Source organism: Camarhynchus parvulus, chromosome 3 (assembly GCF_901933205.1).
Source record: "Camarhynchus parvulus chromosome 3, STF_HiC, whole genome shotgun sequence".
NCBI classification, from domain to species: domain Eukaryota; kingdom Metazoa; phylum Chordata; class Aves; order Passeriformes; family Thraupidae; genus Camarhynchus; species Camarhynchus parvulus.
Genome location: NC_044573.1, coordinates 110,087,965 through 110,111,949, shown reverse-complemented (window position 1 = coordinate 110,111,949; position 23,985 = coordinate 110,087,965). Strand labels below are relative to the sequence as shown.

The window sequence follows — 23,985 nt, the reverse complement described above, 5'->3', positions numbered from 1 at the left end:
CCAAGCAAAACAGTGAGAAATGCCCCTCCATCTCTGATGTGTAACTGGGTGATAGGTCCAGATCTTGCTTGGCTTTTACTTCTTTAAGAAAGTGCAAGGAACATCTTGCTGCAGCTGCTCAGAGTTAAAAAGGTAAAATGCCTGAAAAACCTAAATTTCTTCATCTCCTGTTTCCTTTTCTCTCTGCTCACAGGGGCTTGGCTTCCATGGGAATGCAAATAAGGTCCACTGACTCCTCAGACCTCACTCTGTAGAATTTTTCTTGGTTTTGAGGAGTCCACCCCACCATGTAGCAGGGTTAGATTTCCCTCCTTCCAATCTATTTGTGTCTGGAGGAGAGATGATGGAGAAGAAGGCCAGGAAGGATGGCAGACTCCAACTCTGCCCTCATTGGAATTCTCACAGCCTGCAAAGTCCACCAAAACTACACCTTTTAATCAGCTCTCAGGTTTTCCTCTGAATCCCTTATCTTTGGGCTCAAATGGACATTTGAATTTCAGACTGAAATTTAAAAAACAGCAAACAGCAAAGCAGTGAGAGCAGTGGCCTTATCCAGGAGGGAAGGTGTAAACCACCAGCTTTAAGAAAATCACTATTTCCCCGAGTTCTAAGTCCTCACTAAGAAACACTTGCACATAGGACTTGGGGATTCCAGCCACAGACTCACAGAATGGTTGGAGTTGGAAGGAAGCCCTGGAGATCATCCAATCACTCTGCCAAGGTAGGATCACCTGGAGCAGGTGGCACAGGAACACATCCAGGTGGGTTTGGAATGTCTCCAAAGAGGGAACTCCATGCTGTCCCTGGGCAGCTGTTCAGGGCTTTGCCACCCTCAGTGCACAGAAGTTCTTTCTCATGTTGAGGTGGAACTTCTTGTGGGTTATTTTATGTCCACTACTCCTCATCCTGTCACTGGGCACCTCTGCAGAGAGTCTGGTACCATCCTCTGGCACTCCTTGGAGGTATTTATACGGATTATTGAGATCCCCTCTCTGTCTTCTCCAGACTGAACAGGCCCAGCTCCCTCAGTCTCTCCACATAGTGGATGGAAACTCCTAAATATGAACAGCTTCATACTAAAGCAGATGTAGATTAGATTCATTTTTCACCTACAAGATGAGTTACATTATTGGTAGAGTGTATTAACAGTTTTGGAAGGATGAGTCATGCCACAAAGTTTTGTTATGTGTATAAGTACTGTTTGTTGCACTACCTCTGGGCTATTCAGTTAAAAAACTTTCCATGATTAGCAGGGAAAAAATATGTCACTTATTGCCTTATTTTAGTGCTGTTTTACTAGAAATTTGTACAGCATTAGCTGTACCTGTACAGGGAAACTCAAGCAGCACCAACCCACAGGAGACAGATGTGTCAGGCTGGATTAAAAATGTTTCTATTGGGCTCATTTATTCTAGAAAAGAGAGAGGAATAAAATACACCCAAAACAATCCCCCAGTTTGCACATAAAGGCTTTACCTAATGTTTTCAGGGCAGAACCCTGCATTAATCACAGCCTTTGCTGTAAATTGCTCAGAGTGCGTGTGTTGAGTCACTCGCACGGCACCAGGGCTGCTGACAGTCATCTGAACGTCTCCTCCAGCCAGCAGAGAGAGGCAGACACCCCCAGAAAGTGATTCAGCCTGTCCTGACATCGGTGTGTGGGACAGGGAGGGGTTGACTCATGCTCCCAAGGTGTCTGACTCCATCCCTTGCCAGGGGACATGCAAGCACCAGCAGTCAGGCGGGATGAGTCCCCCCCATACAGAACAGCTCATTGTCTCTTCATCTGCACCGAGATCTGAGGGAGGCAATCAAGGATCTTTGGGCAGTTTGACATATTTTTGCTGTTGTTTAAAAGTTCACAAGCCTTGTGTTGAATGTGAATTTTGGCACCCTGGCGATGAGCAGGATCTGGACCTGGGTGTGAGGGGGGAGATCTGTAGGTGGATGTCAGCAGGAACTGTGGAGTAATGTAAAGACTTTTACATCACTCTTACTTATTGCCACAGAAACTGTTCCCCAGCTCTTTCATACAGACCTAAATGACACAGCACTTTTCTCATCTTGACCACAAGTTTCCCCATTCCCAACTTTCCCTGTGACTTCTAGCCCGTGACATCTTCATGCAGTTTACAATTCTCACAGACTGTGAGATAAACAATCCCTGTTTTTCCTCTCAGCTTCTCCAGACCTTATTTCTAAGCAACTTTAGAGATAACTTCAATTATAACTAAAACAAACAGTCCTGAAAAGTTGGATCACATGAGCAGTCATTTTTATTTTGATTCTGACTCTTGCACGTGGTAACTGATGCACCTTTGTGGAGCACGAGTAGGTTTCAACTCCCTTGCAATGTTTGTTTATCAAAGGGATGAGGTTGGGTAAACACTGAAGTCACTTTGAAAAAAGCTCACTCCCACTCTTCCCACTCTGTTCTCAGCCGTGGGAGTGGAGCATCCCCACCATGCACAACCACATCTCTGCAGGCATTCTCAAGCCAGGAGCAAATCAGCTCCTGTGGGGCTGGAAACCTTGTGGCTGCAGCTCTGGGATCTGTATCCCACCTGCCCACAACGAGGCAGACTGGCACAGACTGGGGTTCTATTCAAACCTCTCTGCCCTAGGAAGCCATGAGTGACACACAGGCCAAAGTCAGCACCATCAAGGAGTCAATCCCTGTGTCTTGAATGACACAGCACAAGAAATAATCACCCAGATTCCTTTAGGGACGAGCCCTGAAGTCCTGGCAGTGAGACATCTGCTCACCTACATTCAGCATGAGGAGGCAGAGCTCTATAATGTCCCATTTGACAGATGAAGAGCCAAGATTTGAAGGATTTACCCAAGATCTCATATAAAATCCAAGCTAAACCAGGGAGTAGTTCCCCTTCACATCACAGTGAGCTTGACAAGACATTTCAGACAGGATTCAGCTCCTACTGTAGAGACTCACCCCAGGGTGTCCTTGCTTAAATGATGTCTGTTTGCTCAAAGAGGATCAAAGCTTAGTGAAACCATCACAGGTGGGAATCCAGCAACGTTTGAGATGCTTTAGGATATTCCAGACCACCATGTGGAGCTGGCAGATGTGACAAACTTGCATGCAGAGGACAAGAATATTTCTGAGCTGGGAGCTGGGGTGAAGGAAGGCACTCAGGGCATTTCAAATGAGACTGAAAAAAATTCTGCCTTTCTCAGGGTCACTCATGATCCCTCTTCAATGATAAACACATGTGCAACAGGAAATGGCACAGAGAGATGAGAAAGCAGTGGGAAATAAGGCAGGTGTATAAAAGTTAAATTTCTGAGAATGTCAGGCCAAGGAATAGATTCTCTGAGAAAGGGAAACAAGAGCTGTTGCTTTGGATCATGAAAACCTGGTGGACTTGAGTACAATGTAGACAGTGACCTGATACCAGAGGAGAAGAGCCTGAACCACTCTGAGTTCAAGGGAAACTGCAGAAGCTCACAGGAACACCCTGAGTTTCATCCTGGTTTGGTTTTCCTCCTCTGGTTCCTACATAGTCCAGAAAAAGAAAAGGACATCTCAGATTTGTAAAAAGGCTCTTTGGGAAAAAAACCTGCCATCTACATGAAAGAATCAAAGCAATGACTCCCCTGAAATTGCCATTGCTGCTTTTAAAGCCCGGGAACAAAAACAGTGCAGGGAAACCCATCCCTGTCTATCTGGCCTATTCCTGCTATGCAGGTTTTTACAATCACTCTAATGGAAAAAAATCACACACACACAAACACACACACACACAAATGAATATTTAAAATGAACAATACACCCATTTTGGCCTTACTCAGTGCTGTCCAGCTGAGGAGAGAGGATTTTCACTAGGGGTAGGTACAGTTTTCATCACAAATCCAGCTGCAGGTTGTTGGATGCCCGTAATTTGGATGCAGTTGCTGTAGCACATTCCCTGAGTATTTCCTGTGGTGCCTGTCCCTTTAACATTGAAAATGATGCCTGAACAGTGCTCTATTTCTTTTTTGACATTAATTCTCCTTAAGACTCCACTAAAACAAAATGGGAAGATACCAACATTTCTCCCGGGTGAGCGGGATGGCAAATATTGAGCATGACATGAAACCTTCCCTCAGCCCCTGTGCAGAGGCAGCTCTTGCTTAATGCCAAGTGCCACATTTCAGCTCATCCCCATCCCTCCCTGGCTGCTCAGGCCCCTGTGCTGTGAACCCTGTTATCCTGTTTTCCCCTTTGGGTGGCACGTTCCTCCCTGAAGCTCTGTAGGAGACAAGGAACAGGCTTTCATTTTGATGCACACAGAGTGAAAATGCATTTATACACAAAAGAGATCAAGGCAGATCCTGCTTTTGTAACAACATGGCCTGAAAGTCACTCTCCCTCATTTTTTAATCTGATTTAATTTGTTTGTGTCAGAGTAAAAGGGGTCAGAATCAGACCCCAGGTCTGATTTTCATTGTTTCCTGATGGATTTTGATGCTTGATCTTTCTTAATTCTTTCCCATCTGAGGAGGGAATGACTTTTGTCTTTTCCCCTTTATTTTCCCTCTTTATTTGTCTCCTTAAACATGGAAAAATATGGAACATTGCTGGTATATAAATAATAAAGGTCTGCACAGACCATTTTGCCTTTCATTTTCCTCACTGCATTTCAGGACACTTCCTTAAACTGTTCCTCCAGTGTGCCACCAGTCCAGTAGGACAGATGGGAACTATTCCACCTGTTGTGAACATGATGCAAAAGTCTGACCCAGGAATGCCCTCCTCCCATTTATGTGACACCTCTGTGCTCTACTAAGAGCTGGAATTGCCAGGGATGAAAATCCAGATCTTTACACTGGGGAGACTGGGAAGGAATATCACACCAGTGTCCTGCCCTTTGCTCTTTTCTCACAGAAAATATTTTGGTTTCATCAGGTGAGGGGTGAGTTTCACATCCTCAGCACCTGCTCCCTTACTAGGGACATCCTCTGGGACCTTCCTCCAAGGAGTATCACACCCCCATTCTCCAGGATCCAGCTCACCTGGACACAGCATTACCATTCCATGAGAAACAGAAAACTGCTGATGACTGGCAAAGGCAGGAAACAAAGGTAACTCCTTTCAGGGACAGATTTCCAAGTAGGTCTGGATAACAAGAAAGTCTCCTACCACCAAATCCCACTGGAATGCCACACAAGGCTTGTGCTGAGTTTCTGTACAGGATAGTCCATGTCCAAGCTGGCACAAGGAGAGCTCTTCCACATTAGACCAGAGGCACATCCATGTTCCCAAACCTTTCTCTGTGAGAAAATCCATGCCAAGGCAACTCCACAAAAGCTCACTCACATGGAGAGTTGCCCTCCTGCCCCTCAACAGTTAAAGTCTGGCTCATGTCCTGAAATGCTGCTTCCTTTTGCTAAATTAAGATGTCCTTGGTGACCCCAGAAAAGCTGAATCCCTCCTTAGTTCCTCCCCCAGCCCACGCCTCAGCACTGCCTTGAGGAAGCATCCATGGGGTCACCAGGGATTGTGTTTCCAAAGGCCTTGCTTTCCTTGCCCTTTCATCCTGCTGCCTCTCAGCTGTCCCCAGTGCCCCTTTTCCCTGCTGCAGGAAGGGGTGACCAGCCACACTCATCTGATCTATGCTCTCATTATCTCGTCTGCTCCTGTCGTGTCTCCTCCTATTCACATCCTCTGTGAACCCGGGCGCTCCAAACCAGCTCCAACCCTGCAGCCATCCATTGAGTCTTGGATCTCCTCCTGGATGCAAGCCAGAGACTGATCCTGCTGTGGGAGGCACGAGCACCCCAGGCCAAGCTGATATGGGATAATCCACCCTCTGTTTGGGATTGTCCTCGAATAACCTCAGTGAAGTGTCAGTCTCCTGCTCCAAATGTTGGCCCACCACATCAGGACTGGCAAAGCTTCCCCACTGTTCTAAAACCCTCTGGATGAAGATGCTCTGTCCATCATGTGCCTCAGTGTTTATTTCACCCCAGGAATGCTGTCTGAGACATGGGATGAGCTGTCTGGAAATGCCTCTGTCTCTCCATGGACTCTTCCTGGTGAATCATGGAATGGTTTGAGAGGGAAGGGTCCTTAAAGCTTATCTCATTCCAACCCCCTGCCATGGGTACAGACACCTTTCACTCCCCCAGGTGGCTCAACCTGGGTCTGAACACTTCCAGGGATGGGGTTCAAACTGAAATAACCAAAGAAGAACATGGCAAGATGAATAATAAGTAACAGAGGTTTGACATCCAGCAGGTCCCCACAAGAGCTCATGGGGGAACACTGAATCTCAGTGAGGGGAAGAGAGGAGAAAGGAGGATTGCTGAAACCTGTTCCTGGCTCCAGGATGAGCAGAAGCCCACAGTGGCTCCTGCAGAGAAGCTGACAGACCCAACATGATGTGGGCATATTCAAGTGACGCATGAATTTACACCACTGAAGGCCAAGCAGGCAAAACCAGGCCCCAACATCCTCCTGATGTGAGAAGGTCAGCCAGAGGACATCCTAGAACAGCCAGACAGAGTTACCAACATCCTCAAGGGGTAGGAGAAAGACAAAATCCCTCTGTTAGATCACTGAGAAGAAGGCTGGTCTCCAACAGCCTTGTGTGTACACAGCCCTCAGCAGCATGAAAATTCACTTTTTGTTTTCCATGACAGCCTTGCCCCTTTCCCAAGATGCTGACTGCAAGTATCTCAGGTTTTACCTATTTATGTAGGGAAAGAAGCTGCTGACACCCGTTCCAGAGCTGGAACATTTCTGGCAGCAACTGGGGGAAATCTCAGTCCCTGTTATAAGCAGAGGTCCACAAACCAGCCTCAACTCACTTGGCTAACTGGGGTCCGTGATCCTGTGTGGTGAATTGTCACCACAGACTGGCTCATAAAAACCAGCAGAGAGGAGAAGGACACGTGGGAAGAGAACCTGGTGGTGGTATCTGAACCCCAAATCAGAAACAGGATTATTTGTAGACCCTGAGCCCAGCTGGCAGAATCTGCCATGCCCATCCTGTAAAATCCCTCAGGAGTTGTATCCACTGGGAATGGCTCCTGGACTATGTGAATTTGTTTTCTCATGCCTGGGAAAGCTTTGGGGAAGGGCTGGCAGGCAAAACTCTACCAGAGACCAATTTAGCACAAACACCTGAGTGCCAGTGCTTGGCCTCCAACACTGTTTGTGTTACAGGTATAGAGAAAATCTGATCACAGTCCTCTGTTTATCACAACCATGGTCGTATAATCCTTTTCATCATGTTAAAAATAACGTGGAAGACCTTTGGCTCAACTCCTCAATACCTGGAGATAAAACTACTCATATTATCAGATTTTCCAGGCTGGGCAGAGTAAATTAGTCCAGGTGGCTGCTGTGTCTGGACAGCTCTGGGGAGCTCAGGCATGGCAGGTAGAGCTTAGGTAAAGTGTAATACAGATGTGGGGACAGCTTTCTGCCAGAAAAATTGTATTTTAGCAGGACAGGGTAATCCTTCCAGGAATCTGGTGTCAGCTATGCTCCCAAAATTATGCCTGAGGAAAATGTCAGTGTGAGTCCATTGCTAGAGACAAATCCTGCCTTCTGCAGAGCAGCCTCTTCTGCAACAGCTCCACCAGAGCCTCTGATGGGACTCTAATGGTAGAGTTCAAGGAAATGACAACACACAAATTCACTTTTCAGGGAGAACAACACATGGCAGATGTCTAAGAAATCCATTCAGGAATTTGGAGTGAGTTTGGTGATTTGGCTCAGTCCTAAAGAATCTGGAGGCAATCAGAGAACAGAGAGACACGCACAGTCTTGCTTTTGGAGTTCCTGCTGGTGTGGCATAAATGATATAAAAGTATTTATAACACAACACTGTTTAGTTTGAAATGGCTCTTCCATTTTGAAGCTTCCCCTAAATGTAAAGAAAATGAAATGGAAAGGATTTACTGTTTTCCTTTCAGCAAAAGCAGATTTTTTTTCTCACTGGAAGAACCCCCACTTCAGCAGATGCTACTTTGAGGGTGAAGAACAGTTCTTTCCTTTGTGATTTTTGGAATCAGAACTCTTATTAATCCTACTGATGATGTTTTCAGTGTCAGTGTGGGGCTGCATGGATGGTGTTTAGAAGAGCTGCTGTTGTCACATAAATTTGGGTTGATGTGGACCAGTAACCCACATTGCAGCAGCAAGGACTTGAGTGCCAAAACATCTCAAGGATCTTCCCACCATGCCCAATTTCACCTTCTCCCATTGTATCCTCCAGAGATCATGAATCCCACAAATCCCTGACTCTCAGGTGGGCAGGGATGGCACTGCAGCTGATAGAGACACTCAGAACAAACAGCCATGTGCATCTCTGTCTTCTAACGAGCCACAGACACGAAGGAGAGATGGTCTGCCCTGAGCTTGCTCTAAATCCCTCCAGGCACCAATCACCTGGGTTAATTCTGCAGTAGAAATGTGCTGGGAAAGCAGCAGCCAGGATTTCCCGGGCACAGATTAGCTTGTTTGGAAATAGAGCATGAGAACTGCTCTTCCTGTCTATTTTTGTCAAAAGCTGCATGAATTGCCACTCTTTTCAGGTCGAGGTGCCCTCTGCACAGCCATCATTGTAATTATAAAGACTTTTGAGTTAAATCCACATTAATCTGAAGACTTTAAGTGCTGTCTCAGAATGACACTGACAAAGAACCCCACCTGAGCCCCTAAAAGTGAACAGACACAGACAAGAGGAAGCGAAGCTCCCTCCTCGGGAAAGCCCAAGAGGTTTCATTGGAAATGCTCCACCAGGATGCTCTGACAACACCTCCAGCAAGGACAGGATTTAACTCTGTGCAAACAGAGCAAAATCCCTCTTTGTAGGGAGTGTTAGAAGTCACACAAACCTGGCTCAACCTGACAGGAGCACAACCATCTCTAGAAACTTCCATTGCTATTTCCTGCTGAGAACTTAATTTTTGTCCCTTTGCTAATTAAAATTGTCTTTTTAGAGCAATAGGCACAAAAACCCCCACCCCAAACATGGTTACTTCAACTGGTAAGAATAAGATGGCAAAATCCAAGAGGGGGTTATTCCTGGAGGAAAAAAATCACATTTCACATTCAACAGCTGCTTCTTTGTGAAGGACACTTTAGTTACAACTTCTAGTGGCCAATTCTTTGCTAAGATTTTCGAGTGTACCAAATCCAGCAGAGCTGCTTCCAGTCTGAATCCTGAAAATATCAGAAGGAGCCTCCTACACTGAGATTTTTCAGACCTAATTATATTTGAACTCTACTGTTAGAAACCCTTAGAAGAGAAACACACCTAAAGGAATCACTGGCATGCACTGAAATGGTGAAAAAAAAACCAAACCCAAACAAACTGTTTTGCTAAAAAAAACAACACATGGCTCCATTTAGCATAAAATCTTTTCCCAGCCATTTCTATGAGTAGGGATGGTTGGCATGAAACAGCAGGACTCCACAAACATGTACAATATATGTGCTTTTCAACACTGCAATCTGACATCTGTTACACCCTTATCCTGCCACTCCTTTTCTTTTTATTTCTGTTTTAATTCAGATGAGGACTGCAGACGTTGGGAAAGATGAAAAACTGCCTACCACAAGTTGAAAGGATGATGGAAGTGGGGGCTAAAATAGTCTGAAAGAGAAGGGAGCAGCACCTCAGTGCTGGAAAGGAAAGCACAAAGAGTTCCACTGTCTGCTTTGGAAAGCGACCACGAGACTCCCTTTTTCCTTAGCCCAGATCTGGGGCAGGTTTGGACCCTGCACCCAGAAATCAGCAACTAAGCCAAACCTAATTCTGTTGACTGCTAAGTTCTCTCCCAGCCTCCAAAACAGGGTGGCCCAGAGTGCTTGGTGGGAATTGTTCTTGCCATCACCTGAGCCAAGCATGGGAATTGTTTGGGTTGGTGTTGGCTGCCAGGAGCTAAAAATGTGCCAAGGGCTGGTAATTGAAGCAGAGGATGAACAAGATCTGGTGGCTGTGCTCATGTTCTGATGGGTTTTGGTTTATCAGCAGGGATGAAACCCAGCAGACTTGTCCCAGGATTGGGAAAGCAACATCTCCTGCCAGGGTTCCATGAGGGAGCTTCCTGCTGAAAACAGCTCCCACAGGCTGTTCCTTGGAGATGAGACAACATCAAGGCAATGCTTCAAAGGGTCTGTGACAGCACCAAACAGGGATCCTCCAAACCTCCTCTAGTATGTGGCTTGGCCTGGATGCAGAATACCTGCAGGCAATTAGGGAAATAACTTCATCCCAGTTCTGGGAATGATTTTGGCCTGATGGGAAAGAGGAAGGGACCCAGTTGGGATCACACTCAGTGGCCAAAGAAAGAGGGATCCATCCAGAGGTGCGTCAGCAGTGCACACTTTGTAACCTTATGGTTTATAAACCTCTGATACTGTGCAGGGGGCCTTTGGTGGAAATGCCTCAGCATAATCCCAGCTGAGGGGACTGGTCTCTGGAAAAGAAGGAGCCTCTCAACATTCCTGGAGAGTACACGGGGCTGACATCAATGAGGCAAGTCTGGCAGAGTGTTCCTGTGAGGGGGAGTGACAAAGTGGCAAAAACGCATGTGGTGCAGCTGGTGCTGTCTCACAGTGGGGTACTGAAGGCACCAGGGACACTGATCTCCAAGGATAACAGCAGGAAACTCTTTCTCCCTCTGCTTCCCACGTTTTGCATGCTCTGCAAAGACCTGTGTGACAGGTAGCAGGTCACAACTTGGTGTCCAGGTGGTCCAAGGGCCTGGAGTGACAGGACAAGGGGGAATGGCTTCAGATGGAGAGAGAGAAGGTTTAGATTGGATTTTGGGAAGGAATCCTTATTGTGAGGGCGGGGAGGCCCTGGCACAGGTGGTCCAGAGAAGTTTTGGATGCCCCTGGGTCCCTGGAAGTGTCCAAGGACAGGCTGGATGGGGCTTGGAGCAACTGGGATGGTGGGAGCTGTCGGTGCTCCTTCACACATTAAGTCATGCTCATCCTGGCTCATCTCCTGGGTCTTTTTGCCTTCTGCAAACATTTCTGAGACCTTGATGTACATCAGACAGGGGCTCCTGTGCCTGGTGGCTGTCCCCCCTCAGTGACCCTCTGTGTGAAGACATGGATGTTCTGAGGGCACTGAGAGCAGGAGGTTGGTCAAATGCCAGCTGGGACAAAAGCCATTTCAGGAGATTTCTACCGACTCAGTAATTTTGCTGCATGCCCAGACTCAGAACTGTCACCCCAAGCTAATCATTAAAAAACAATTAATAGTTTCTGAAGTGAGACAATTCTTTCCTTTAAAACTCAACAATTTTGAGTTGCATCAACCTGAACTGCTCCACTTCCATTGGGGCTAGAAGCACAGAGTAGTCCCTGCCTGCCAGTGCATCTTTTCCATGTTTTTCTGCACATCCCAGAGCCTTTGTGCTCCCTGTTTATCCGCGCCCTCCTAGATGCCTGACAAGAATCCCACACTAGAGCAACCTGAAGCTAAAAAGAATTGTATTTCACTAACCAACAGCAACTTTTCCTATGCTCTTATCCCAAACCTCCCAGAAAGCCTGCAGCATGGAGTCACCCAAAAAAAGTCTGAATTTCCTGCCCAGAATCTGCTTGACAAGAACCCAAACTTCTCGCCATGCCTCGGTTTCCTGGCTGGCCCCCAGCTCCTGGGAACAGCATGAGCTAATGCTGTTGTAGTGCTCTGATGATGTAACCCCTTCCCAGTGATTACCACAGTCTGACAAAGCCTAAAATTGGCAGCACTGGCCCCCTGCCAGCTCTGTCCCGTGAATGGTGACTCATCTTTCCTGGCTGTGCCGTGTCCTGTGTGTGACGGCGACACGTGGTACGGAACAGACGGGGTTTTATCAGCACTCCAAAAATAAGAGCCAGAGACATGGCAAGGTGGTGGACAGAGAAGCTGCAGGTGGGGATGGGTGAAGGGATGATGTCTTTCTTTGGGCTGGCTCCAAATCCCGTTGGAAAAAGAAAAAATAGCTGTCCCTGGCTCCGAAGGCTCCTGGATCCCACCGCACCGGGACAATACGGCTGATGATGGGACAAGCTGTCCCATGCCAGCGTGCCTCAGGCTTGGCCTGCTCTCAGCATGCCAGAGCAAGGCGTCCTCAGTGCCACTGCCAACTGTGGAGATGGCTTTTTGATGCTGCTGGGAATTGGCCAGGCACCAGAGGCTCCTTTCCAGCAGGGCACCAAATTGCTCCCTGTCATCCGGCTGTGGTGGGAGGGAGGGGAAGGCAGGAACAGAGCCATATGCCCCAGTCTGGCAGAGCACTGGAGTCATATGAGTGGCCTCCCAGGCGAGCTGCTTATGAGTTCAGAGCTATCTGGGCCTCCTTGGGCTGCTGGTGAACATTTAAAGGGAAAATGTGGTGGAGTCAGGACAAATTTTCAGGGCAGATCAGCCCAGATCCTCCAGGCCCAGCAAGCACATGCCTTTCCCACATGGCAATGAGCAGCTGCTTTTCTCCTTGTGCTTCTTCTGTCACAGGAAACCAGGCCTGGGTGATGGACGTCTCCCACTTCTTTTAATCCCCAAGGAATGGCATGAGAAAAAATGAACAAAGAAAATCTGCCTTTGGGCAAAGTTGTAGCATCTCTTTTTCCTCATGATCTGTCTCAGAACCTGAGTCAAAGCCCAGAATGTGGCTCTGGTAGATCTTGTCCCCACTCCATCTCCTGTTACTGAGGACTTTATAAGGCAAAGACTTCTTTAGTCATACAGAGAAGTTCTCTTGGTGGATCTCAGGAAAAATGCACCAGTCAGGAAGAGGATTTCTGCTTTGCAGAAATAGGACTTTCCCTCACCAAATCTGCAGATGCCATATTGAATTTTGCACTGATCCCCTTGGGATCTTGTGTAGAATCAGCCCTGGTTTATTTATGAAGTTATGGGACTCTGCATAAATGGGGACAATTTTGTGTTGTGAGGTCACAGAGATTGGGTTTGGGGGTTTGGATTCCTGTTTGGACATTGTTGGACACACCTTTTTGGCCCAGGCCAGCATGAAGGATCTTGCACTAAATTTGAGTGCTCCTTCAAGTGGTGAAAAGGATGAAATTTCAAATCTCATGAGTCTTTTTATCACTTTCACTGGAGCCCTGTGGATTTTAGTCTCCTCAGTTACGTTCAGGCTTGTGTTGATGTCACTTGAAACTCACATTTCTGAACACCTACAGGCTGAAGGTCCCTTTCTAACTCAGCTGACCAGCTGAGGCTTCTAAACTAAGTGACAGGGAAAATGATCTTTAGTTTGCCCCTGCAAAAAGGAATCATAAATGATTATAAATGCTCCCCAGACATGGCACAGATGAGGGAGAACATGATAAAAAAAATAGGACTTCACTTTGGGAGGGACAAGATGATTTGCAAACTCCACCAGGATAACTCTGCAGCCAGCACACATCTGTAGCTCAGATGTCTGAAATCAATTTTAATGCCTAATTTCTATCACTCTGCTTAAATAAAATGACTCCCCCAAACCTCATAAGTTAATGTTGCTTTCCCTTAAATACATGAGCAGCTTCAGCCTACTTTTGAGGGCTGTGGAGAGTGCAAACACCTCCCAAAATCCCAGAGACTCCAGCAGGACTTTGCAAAAGGAAAGCTTATGCTGCTAATCAATCTCAGATCAGCTGTAGGGTTATCAGGGAGATGGACACAGCATCTGTGGAGAGATGTGGGATTTTTGGAGGAAGAGACCCTGTGCTGAAAACTGCAGCCTCATACAGGCAGAAATCTTTGTGTAAAGAACTCGTGACATGAGTGGAAGTACGTTGGTGCTTCAGCTAAATCTCATTAAGCTTTGAAGAAGACACGTTAAAAAAATTAGAAAAAAAATTAAGTGGAAGCAAACCTCTTTAAGAGGAGATTTATGCCAGAAAACCTGGAATCCCTCTCACCTCCCTGTCTGCTTAGAAGTTGGGTGTCTCCTTTAAGCTGGTTTGATCTGCTCCTTCCCCCTTGGCACAGAGGAAGCAGCACCTCTGTGGGGTGAAGGGGGTTAAGGATGGTTTGTTCTGCAAGGAGTGAGGTGGATTATCTGCTGGGAGTGATTATGGAATGAGGATCTGGGTTGCTGAGCTTTTTCTGTTTTTAATGCTACATTTGCCCCTGCAAATACGTGATTTAAATCATGGGAAGTCCTCTGGCCATTGTTGCCCAGGAGTCTGAAAGATGGACACCCTTTTATCTTCTCCTAAAGCTCAGACACAGTTAGGGTGACTGAGGGACAATGCTGCATGCTCTCCAGAATCCCTTCCCCTCCTTCAGCCTGACCCCATGATGGGTATAAATGCATCAGATTCCCTGGAGAGAGGTGCTGCTGCTGGTTGAGCATCTCATCCCACCTCCTTCAGCTGCTTTGGGCATGAGCTGTTCCACATTTTGGATCCATTCTTATTCCCTCACCTTCTCTTGACTCTGTTTTAGGCCCACCCAGCTGTGGTTGTAGCAGATAAATCCTCCACAGAGGGCCTGCCTACCAACGCCAGCTCCTTCCACATGGATACTCAGGAGCTGATGTTGTTCCATTTGCTCCACCAGCCAAAGAATTCCAGCTCAGGTTCTCAACGTTCACCTTCCACTGCCCACCTGATGGAGTTCACAGAGTTCTCACCTCTTTTCTCTCTGTGCTCTTTTCTGTTGTTCCTCAGACAAGGGCAGCTAAGCTGGGATCTGCTCTGCCTTGTGCTGGGGATATGATGAAGGAATGAATCCTGACTCTCATGAAATCCCAGCTTGAGTCTTGTCCCAAGCTTTACTGAGGCTGAGTTGACCTCAAATTCCAGCCCCAGCACCTCTGCTGCTGGATATTCTCACTTTTGGGTGAAGCTCCTCTGTTCTTTGAGTGCTGAAGGAACAACAGACACAGATCCCACCTGACCCTCTCACACAGGTACCTCTCATTGTCAAATAGTTCTTGCAAGGCATGATGAGGTTTTTCTTTCTTTCACCCACCCAATAGATTGAAACCCAGGAAATTAAGCATTATCCTGGTTGTATCACTTCCTACTCATCCTTCCAAGATCAGCTCTTTCTACCACCATGCTGTGTGGCAGAAATGCTTTGGAGGAGATGCTCTGAGTCAGAGTAAAGACCCCCAATGTGTTCACTCTTCTTTCCTCAACAGCTCTCTTCACACAGGAATTAGGAGACAACAGCAAAACCTCCTGATAGCCATTCAATAACTCCCTTTCTAAATCTCCTTAAATCGAAGTTGTTTGGGGAGAAGTGGAGCCTGGGCTTGGCATTGCAATCCAAAGAGCAGGGAGGGCTGGGGCTTGGAGGAGGGATGTATGCCACAGGAAATGGTGAACTGACCTTGTCTGCCACTAAATTAATCCATAGGAGTCTGTGGGGGATGTATGGAAGCAGCTGGAGTCTGGACACATCAGCAGGGGCTGTACCTGGGCTTTTAAGCCCTTGCCTGGGCTGTTTTTTCAGTGTGCATTCCTCAGGGATGCAGCTGATGCTCTCCCTGTTTAAAGGCAGAACTGGCCCCTTCCTGTGACGAGCCACGCTCCCACAGACTCGATGAGCCAGGAGAGACTCGATTTGATTTTTAAACACACTGCCTTCCTAACAGTATCCATCTCCCTTTGGTTTTCCCCTGATGAAAGTGAAAATCTTCGATGCTCCCTTTCACAATGGGCTCCTCTCAGCATTTAATTTGCTTTTATATAATTATGGACCGGCTGTGAGGAGAAGGAGAAGGAGGAGGAGGAGGAGGAAGAGGAGGAGGAGGAGGAGGAGGAGGAGAAGGAGGAGGTGGTGGAAGAGAGAAGCACTGAAGGGGCATGGAGGAGCTCTAGGAAACCTTGCACCGGAGGAGTCAAGGAGCGCTGAGCAAGCTCCGCTGCTCTCATCCATCAGCGCCCTCATCCCTGGCACGGGCGGGGAGGGAGGCAGGGAGAGGATGCACTGGGGACCTGGTGAGCTCGGCTGCTGGAGCGTGGCGAGCAAAGAGCCCTCCAGGGCTCGGGGAGGCAGGCGGGGACGTGCGCTGCCTTGGAAGAGAGAGCGCAGCCGGCTCGGCGCGCTGGATGGAGGAGCGGAGGAACTGCAAAGCCCAGGAAGGGAGGGGAGGGGGATGCTGGAAAAAAATGATGCAGCTCATTCAGTGGATTAGGCAGCCGTGCCTGGAAGTGGCAAAGTGGAAGAGCCAGGGATTTGAAAGCCTGGAGGGATTATTCTCCTGCGTTGTCTGACTCGCGGCACAACAGAGGCCAACAAACTTCACCCGGCGCTTTCTGCGGCGAGCCCAGCAATCTGCAGAACGCCCTGGCAAACCTCCTGGGCTGTGATTTCTGCATTTTCAGTTGGGTTAATAACATTGGAAGCAGCAGGGAAAAGGAGGCTGGCAAATGTGAGCCATTCTAGCAGGAGTTGTAGAAAGGCATATTCATCATGTCAGCACTTTGGAGGCCTGGAGAGCTCGTGATGAGAGGTTTCAAGAAAAGACTGCATAAATAGGAGGAGGGAAGCTTCTATAAACAACTGTGATGGACATGCTGGCAATACAGAGGAAAGGGAGCGTGTCTGGCCTTCCTTGATGCTGTAGATAGTGGTGACCTTGGCAAAACCAGCAAAATTTAACCCCAAAGCAAATTCCAATTTCAGTTCCCACCTCAGCTCCAAAAACTCAGAAATGACAGGCCCCAACCAGGCTGTCTTTGGGAAGCTGAGTGTCACCAGTGGAGCACGAACTGAACAGGGGCTGAATAACCAAGCAGCTCCGCTGTTGGTCTTTGGAAAGGATGGTTGTCCCTCAGGCTGCTCACCCCAGGCTGCCAGCATGGCCATGGGCTGGGACAGGGCCATGTCCCTCTCAGCTGGGACATATGCCCCATGCTCAGCTCATCACAGTGGTGGACACTGTGGTGGACACCAGAATTGGCAAAATATTCCCTGTGGTGGCTTCCAAGCTCATCTAATAATTTAATTGCCTTTCCAACTAAACTTCCACTACATCCCTGTCCCTACACAATCCTCTCCACTGCCTTCCCCTTCTCTTTTCCTGGGTTTGGTGAGAACCATGGTACCAATGATAAGACCTTTAACTCCTGGGCACTCATCAGAAAAGGCCCCTACAGCATTTAGCTGTTAAAAACCCCCTTTTTTACACTTAACACCATTTCAGAGCATTGCATAGGCATTGAACCATTTGTCCTCACAACACAAACTCAAATCTGGCCAGTTTTATCACCCTACTTATGTAAGGAGGGAAACTGAGGCAGGGAGTGGTTGTGTTTGTGCAGTGCCAAACGACAAACAAGTGGTGCCACAGCAGCAGAGCCTGCTTGCCTCCTCCTGACACCACCATCATTCCTTTAGCCTGGACTGGGTGTGGAAGAGCTGAATCCCATCTTTTCCTTGACACTGACTTTTTTTTTTCCTCAGAGGAACGAGCAGAAATTTTACCCAGCAAACTCAGCAGAGATTTGTCCCAAAGCGGCAGCCCCCAGCCAGGGCGGGAAGTGAGCAGCACAATCCATCAGCTGCTGGACACTGGGAGCCGAGGGGAGAGGCTGGAAAGGTGGGGAAGAGGGGGGCCACTTACATGGTAATGCTTCTGCACGGTTCTTTTGGATCATTATGCAGAGCTGTAGCACCAGTTGAGGGGCGCTCTCGAGGAATGTTTCCAGGAGGCGCAGCATGTTCACGTCTGCATATTCGTACATCATAGCCCAGTAGAAACGCCGCTGGTGTTCCTTCCTCCTCTGGCTCTGGATCCCCAGGTACATTGTTCGGATATACCTGCAGGGAACAGGAGGGAAAAGCTGGGGGTGAGGCGTTGGAGTTGCAGCAAAATCTGTTTGTGGGGTTCTGGGGAGGCATTGGGGTTTGCACGGTTCTTCCACTCCTGTCACTGTCATATTTTCTGAAAAATCCCCTTGCCCAAGATTCTTCTCCTGGGAAGCTGAGAAGCCTCAGAGAGAAAGGAAAACAATATTATCTCATTCGCTTCTCCTGTGTTTTGCTGCTTTGGAATGTGGTTTGGAGATTGTTTACCCAATATGTGAATTGTTCTTATTTAATGACCAATCACGGTCCACCTGTGTCAGGACTCTGGAAGCAGTCACGAGTTTTAATTAGTATCTTGTTAAGCCTTTTGTAAGTATCCTTTCTCTATTCTTTAGTATAGTTTTAGTATAATATAATATAATATAATATAATATAATATAATATAATATAATATAATATAATATAATATAATATAATATAATATAATATAATATAATATAATATAATATAATATAATATAATATAATATAATATAATATAATATAATATAATATAATAATAAATTTGCCTTCTAAGAATGTGGAGTCAGATTCATCCATTACTCCTTCATCCTGGGGACCCAGCAAATACCACATACTCCCTTCTGTCAGATCTGAGGAGGACTTTTAGAATCTGACTAGAAAAGACCTCCAAGATCATCAAGCCCAGCCTTAAACTGGATGCCACCCTGAGAACAACACCATATAATGAAGTGCATTTGGTGTTGCAAGGGTGGGAAAACTTTAACTGGCACCACCCAAATGTGAAGCCTGGGAGTAGGAAATGCTTTTGAAACACAAGAAAACAACCCCCTCACCTAATTTTCATCACAAGAAGAGAAGCCACATGAAAAATACTGGTCCTAACACTTGGAAGTGACTTGACAGACCATCTAAACCCCCTGAGCACTCTGGTAAGAAGCTTCTCTCACAGACCCCAGAGCTCAACAAGTGTTTGGATCACACTCTCAGGCTCATTGTGGGATTCTTGAAGCTGCCCAGGAATTGGAATCTGACCATCCTTGTGGGTCTCTTCCATCTCAGGATATCCTGTGATTCTATGATTTGGCCCTATTTCATCATAGGTGGAGCAACAAGAACCACCTTCACCTGCAGCATGTGTGTGACCCTCAGAGGTGAAAGGCCACAGTTTGTCACTGGTCAGCTTTGAGACTTTGGGCAATGTTGGAGTACAAGGAGGTGTCTCATGCATGGACAGGCACAACTCTACACTGCCTCTGTCTCAGGACTTGTGGCATTTAAGAAAAAACCCTTAACAGAGCCCTTTCTGATGCCTGTTGATATCACAGAATCCCAGAATGGTTTGGGCTGGAAGGGACCTTGAAAATCATCTTGTTCCAGTCCCCTACCATGGGCAGGGACACCTTCCACTATCCCAGGTTGCTCCAAGCCCTGTCCAGCCCAGCCTTGGACACTTCTAGGGATTCACAATCCAATATTGCATCTTCCTCCTTCTCATCCCGAGCGGTGGCTGTAACCCCATTTGGGATGGGAACCATTTCACCTAATGCCGACCCTAAAGCTGCTCATCTGAGCCAGTCAGTCGTCGGAAATGTCCCCTCCCTTGACTGTTCATCTGTCCCAGCTCGGCTGCCAGCACGGCAGAGGGATGAAACGCCTTCTGGAGGCTCTGGGAGGGGCTCCCGGCACAAGCTTTGGGGTTTGGCCAAAACGATTAGATCATCCCCTGCCTCTCGGGCGAGACTGCACAGCCGGGCAGAGCAGGAGGGAAGGACGAGAGCCTGGAGAGCCTCCGGACCCCCGAACTACACCCAGGGACGGGGAGCTGGGAGAGAAGCAGAGGCAGCTCTGTGAACCCTGTCCTTCATCCAGCATCTTGTCCTTCCTGACCGGCACAGGAGGCGAAAAAATCCCGACAGAGGGACCGCAAGGACACAAAAAAAATGACGCAGGGAAGCCACCAGATGGGGCTCGACACTCGAGAAAATGCTGCGCCAGTCATACGACACGGGTGACACTGGTGTGACATCCTCAGCAGACCCCGAGTGGGACGGAGATGGCCGTGGGGCACTTGCTCTCCCAACACGCCCAAATCCACCACCTGCACTTGGAATTTCCATGGAAAGACCCCAACCCCAGGAGCTGCAGCATGACACAGGCATCCTGCCTTCTCTTCAGCCAGGAATTAAATAAATGCAGGTTAGCTGGAAAGGTAAAGTCAGGGAGAGTGTAGTGGCTCAGGGAGAAAGCAGAGAAAAGGAGAATGCAATGGGTTTTGTGATGTCAGTGACGCAGGGACAGCAAAAGCCAAGTGGTGGTGCCCATAAGGTGCTGCCCACTGGCAAAAGTGCCATCACCTGTGCCAAATTCCACCAAACCTGTCCTGTAGTCCTGGATGGTCTCCCCCTCCCCAGAAGCTCCCATTTCTGCTGGTACACAAAACCTAAACTCCTTTTCAGAAGGTTAAACCACTCATTTCTCATCACCTCAGCCACAGAGAAGAAGAATGTGTTGGTTTTCACCCTGCAGCAGTCTTTTACCTGTTTGCACATAGTTGCCATGTAAACCTTTCATTTCTCCAGATGAAAAAAAACACAGTTCCATAGAATCATAGAATTATTAAGGTTTGAAAATACCTCTAAGATCATAGAGTTCAGCCATTCACCCAGCACTGCCAAGGCCACCACTAACCCGTGTCCCAAAGTGCCACATCCACATGGCTTTTAAGTCCCTCCAGAGATGCTGACTCCACCACTTCCCTGTCCAGCCACTTCCAATGCCCGATAACCCTTTTTCTGAAGGAATTCTTCCTGGCGTCCAACCTGAACCTTCCCTGGCGCAACTTGAGGCTGTTTCCTCTCACCCTGTCCCTTGTTCCCTGACAGCAGAGCCTGACACCCCAAAGCTGCCCCCTGTCAAGAGGGCAAGAAAGTCCCCCCAAACCTCCTTTTCTCCAGAAAAAAATTATTTCAGTGTCTTCTCACAGTTCCCATTTCCTACACCTCTACTCTTCCACACTGCTGTTCCCAACAGCTGTCTCCACTTTTGGGTTATTTTTAAGACCATCTTTACTTTTCCCAGCCCTTCAGGCTGGCTGAACCAAGCTGCAACAATGACACTGGGCCACACAAAAAGATCAGGAAGAAATGATCAGAAGGGACACAATGTCCTGCAATGATTTCTCCTGGATCCCTGGGGTTAGGGTGAATCTCTAGGGATTCACCACCATCCACAGTTTAAGCACAGAATTTTCTTACTGGCCACAGAAAGAGGACATGACACCAATCCATGGAGGCAGAATGCGTGGGAAAATATTCAGATTCATGGGATTGACACAGTGTCCTGATCCTGTCTCCATCAGTGGCAGTGGCACAAACACCAAGCTCTCCCTGAGTGCTGAGCCCACAGCCTTCAGCAAAGGTCACTTGCATTGTGCCTCTTATATGGATGGGGAAATTGAGCCAGAGAGCACCAAAAAGATGCTCTCAAAGTTTTTTGGCATCAAACCTCAGATCTTTTAGTGCTGTCCCCTGCCTCTAACACCACATGAGAGGAGCACAGCCCTGCCAGCTGATGCTCCTCCATCCAGGGTGGACACAATTCCTTTACAGCATAAATCCCAGCCCTGCCCAATCTGACCCCAAAGGACAAATCTGTCCCTATCCCATGGGTTTGACCTCAGGAACCCCTTGGCAAATGTTGGGCAGTGTGAGCAAAGCAGCTCTGAGGACCATTTGCAGCTAAAAGTAAATTAACTTCATTTTTCTTTCTCTTCAGTCCATGGAAAAATGTGATGCTCTGTCTTCAGCATCCTTCAGCCCCAAATCTGGCAAAGAGAGGAAAGGAATTACCAATATCCCATTCCTTCTTGATGCCAGTGGATTGTGATATACGTAATAAAGCAATATTTCCACCTTGTAGGCTTTCAGCATGTAATAAATACCTACTACATTTCTACTTAATTAATCAACATAAAATTTCATCCAGCTCCAACACTGATAATTCTTAACCCTATTTCCAAACACCAATGTACAGAACTGGTGTAAACAGTTTTATTCCAGGTCATCTGTTTCCTTGTGTTATTTTATTTACTTCTTGAGGGTCTTTCAAACCTTTCCTAACATTGGTTAAGTGTAGACAACTTAAGAAGAATTAAGAAAAAAAGATAAAAATCAATGTAATTTCACCTGAAATTCATTGTTCCCGGTCAAGCTGGTGGCAAACAGGCTTCTATAATTAGACTTTAAAATCCATATTCAGGCCTGATCTTCAATCTTTAGCAACATGATGCTTCCTCTTATGTCAGTGAAAACCATTCACTGCTCCATGCTTTTGAAAATCAGGCTAATTTATTTATTTAAGAGCTTAATTTTGCATACAGGAGCCTAACTTTGGGCTTTTTTTTTCCTTTTTTTGAATGCTGGCTATTTTTATATAAGAGTGTGTGTATTTGTGTGTATTTTTAGTTCTAAGTCTCATCACAGCTTCAAGAGATAGAACTAATTTGGGATTGGGAGGGGGATTGGGGTGATGTTTTTTGTTTTTTATTTTTTTTAGTGCACAAAGGATTGGCTGTCCCCTCCCTCCTGGCAGGGCTCCCAGAATTCCTGTTGGTATAATTACCCTCACTCTTATTTACTACACATGTCACAGCAGCGCACGAACTGCTGGGGTCAAAGTCACTGCTGTCCCTGCTCCAAAGTGCCTTTTTAAGGAGCCAAATCCACAAAATGTGGTCAAATAACCTTTGGAAAGAGCTGCAGGAGCCCACCAGGAGGGAGAAGAGGATGTTCCTGCTGTAAAAAACACAGCCCACCCTGAGCTCTGTGGAAAAAGCTGCTCCATGGGGATGACAGGGGATGGATTCTGGAGGCTTTGGTTTTGTATCATGAAATGAAGCAGTCCCTGGCCAGCTGGCAAGGCTCAACTCTGCGTGGCTACATCCATCCAGTTGGCCCTGGCCAAAATTTCCAGGGGCTGTGTTGATAATTTTACGGGGTGAACTATTGCAGGGTGAACTATTGCAGGGCCTTGGCAGGGTTGGATTTGCTGAGGTGGCTCCCAGTGTCGCCAGGAAATGTAGGAGAATCCCTCTGGCAAAGGGCTGGTTGAGGGGAGGAGGATGAGTGTCAGAACCCAGGAAATTCCTCTGGGGGGAAAGTTCCTAGGAAATTCCTGTCCAGGGGCTCAGAGACCCTGGCACAGAGCCCAAACCCCCTGTGCCTCTGATCTTGACCCATGGAAAAAATTACCCACCTTTGTATGAGGATTTACAAGCCATGAAAGTTTAAGTAGAATGATAGTGAATTTGTCACAGGGTGAAAAATAGATTTTTTGGGGTTTTTAGAATGGAGGTTCAGGGGGCAAGATGGAGGAATCTGGCCATGTCCAGTCTTTCGCCTTCTTCTTCTTGGCCTCCATCTTCTGCTGTGATGGTGACACTTTTGAATTGGTTTAGAGTAGAAGCTCACTGTCTAACATAGGTGGTAGGTATTGGGAAGTTTTTGTAAATAATGTACATGTAGTTTTTAGTATAAAAGATTCTGAGAGATGAGGATGTGTAAAAAGGTCAGAGCCCTTTTGGGAGCCCAGAAAGGCACATCAGGACAGGGCCTGGGCTGTGCTTTGGGGTCACAAGAGTCCTGGTGGCCTGTCCCACACAGCCACAAGCTGACCAAGGGCAGGAATCTCAGGCTGTAACAGCCTGATCACCTTTCCTGAGGCCAACAGGCCAAGATGTAACAAATAAATTCTCTCATCCTCCAAAACCAGGAAACTTCCTCCAGATTCTGCACTGGGAATGAATCCTGGCCCTTGTAGATTGCTGAAACCTGCAGAGATTGTGATGACTTGGGACAGTCTGAATATGCCTGGACCATTCTAATGATTATATTCAGATTTTGGCATGAAAAAATCACAGAACATCCTGAGTTGGGAGGGACCCACAAGGATCATTGAGTCCAACCCCTGGCCCTGTACAGGGTGTGGTGAAATGGCAGTGCCCATGAACAGGTCTTGAAATTACCTGGTTTATCAGTAGAGGTACAGGGAAAATGGATTTTGCTCGTGCCCAGCCCTCTGTTGGGGTGGAATGCTGGAGAGACAGCTCTGATGCTATGGTAGCCAAAACATTGGGGCGTTACCAACACCTTCCCAGCTCCAAATGCAAAGCACAGCAGTGTGGGGGCTGTTGTGGGGAAAACAAACTCCATCTCAGCCAGACCCAGCCAGAGAATCAC

General features: G+C 47.3%; 1 protein-coding gene across 1 annotated transcript in view; it reads right to left on the bottom strand.

Moving 5' to 3' along the window:
- Positions 1-23,985, bottom strand: part of XKR6 (XK related 6) — a 180,481-nt gene that overhangs the window by 6,792 nt on the left and 149,704 nt on the right. Inside the window, exon 2 of the mRNA XM_030945804.1 lies at positions 17,542-17,738. Coding sequence (XP_030801664.1) covers positions 17,542-17,738 — 197 coding nt within the window. The remainder of the gene's footprint in view (positions 1-17,541; positions 17,739-23,985) is intronic.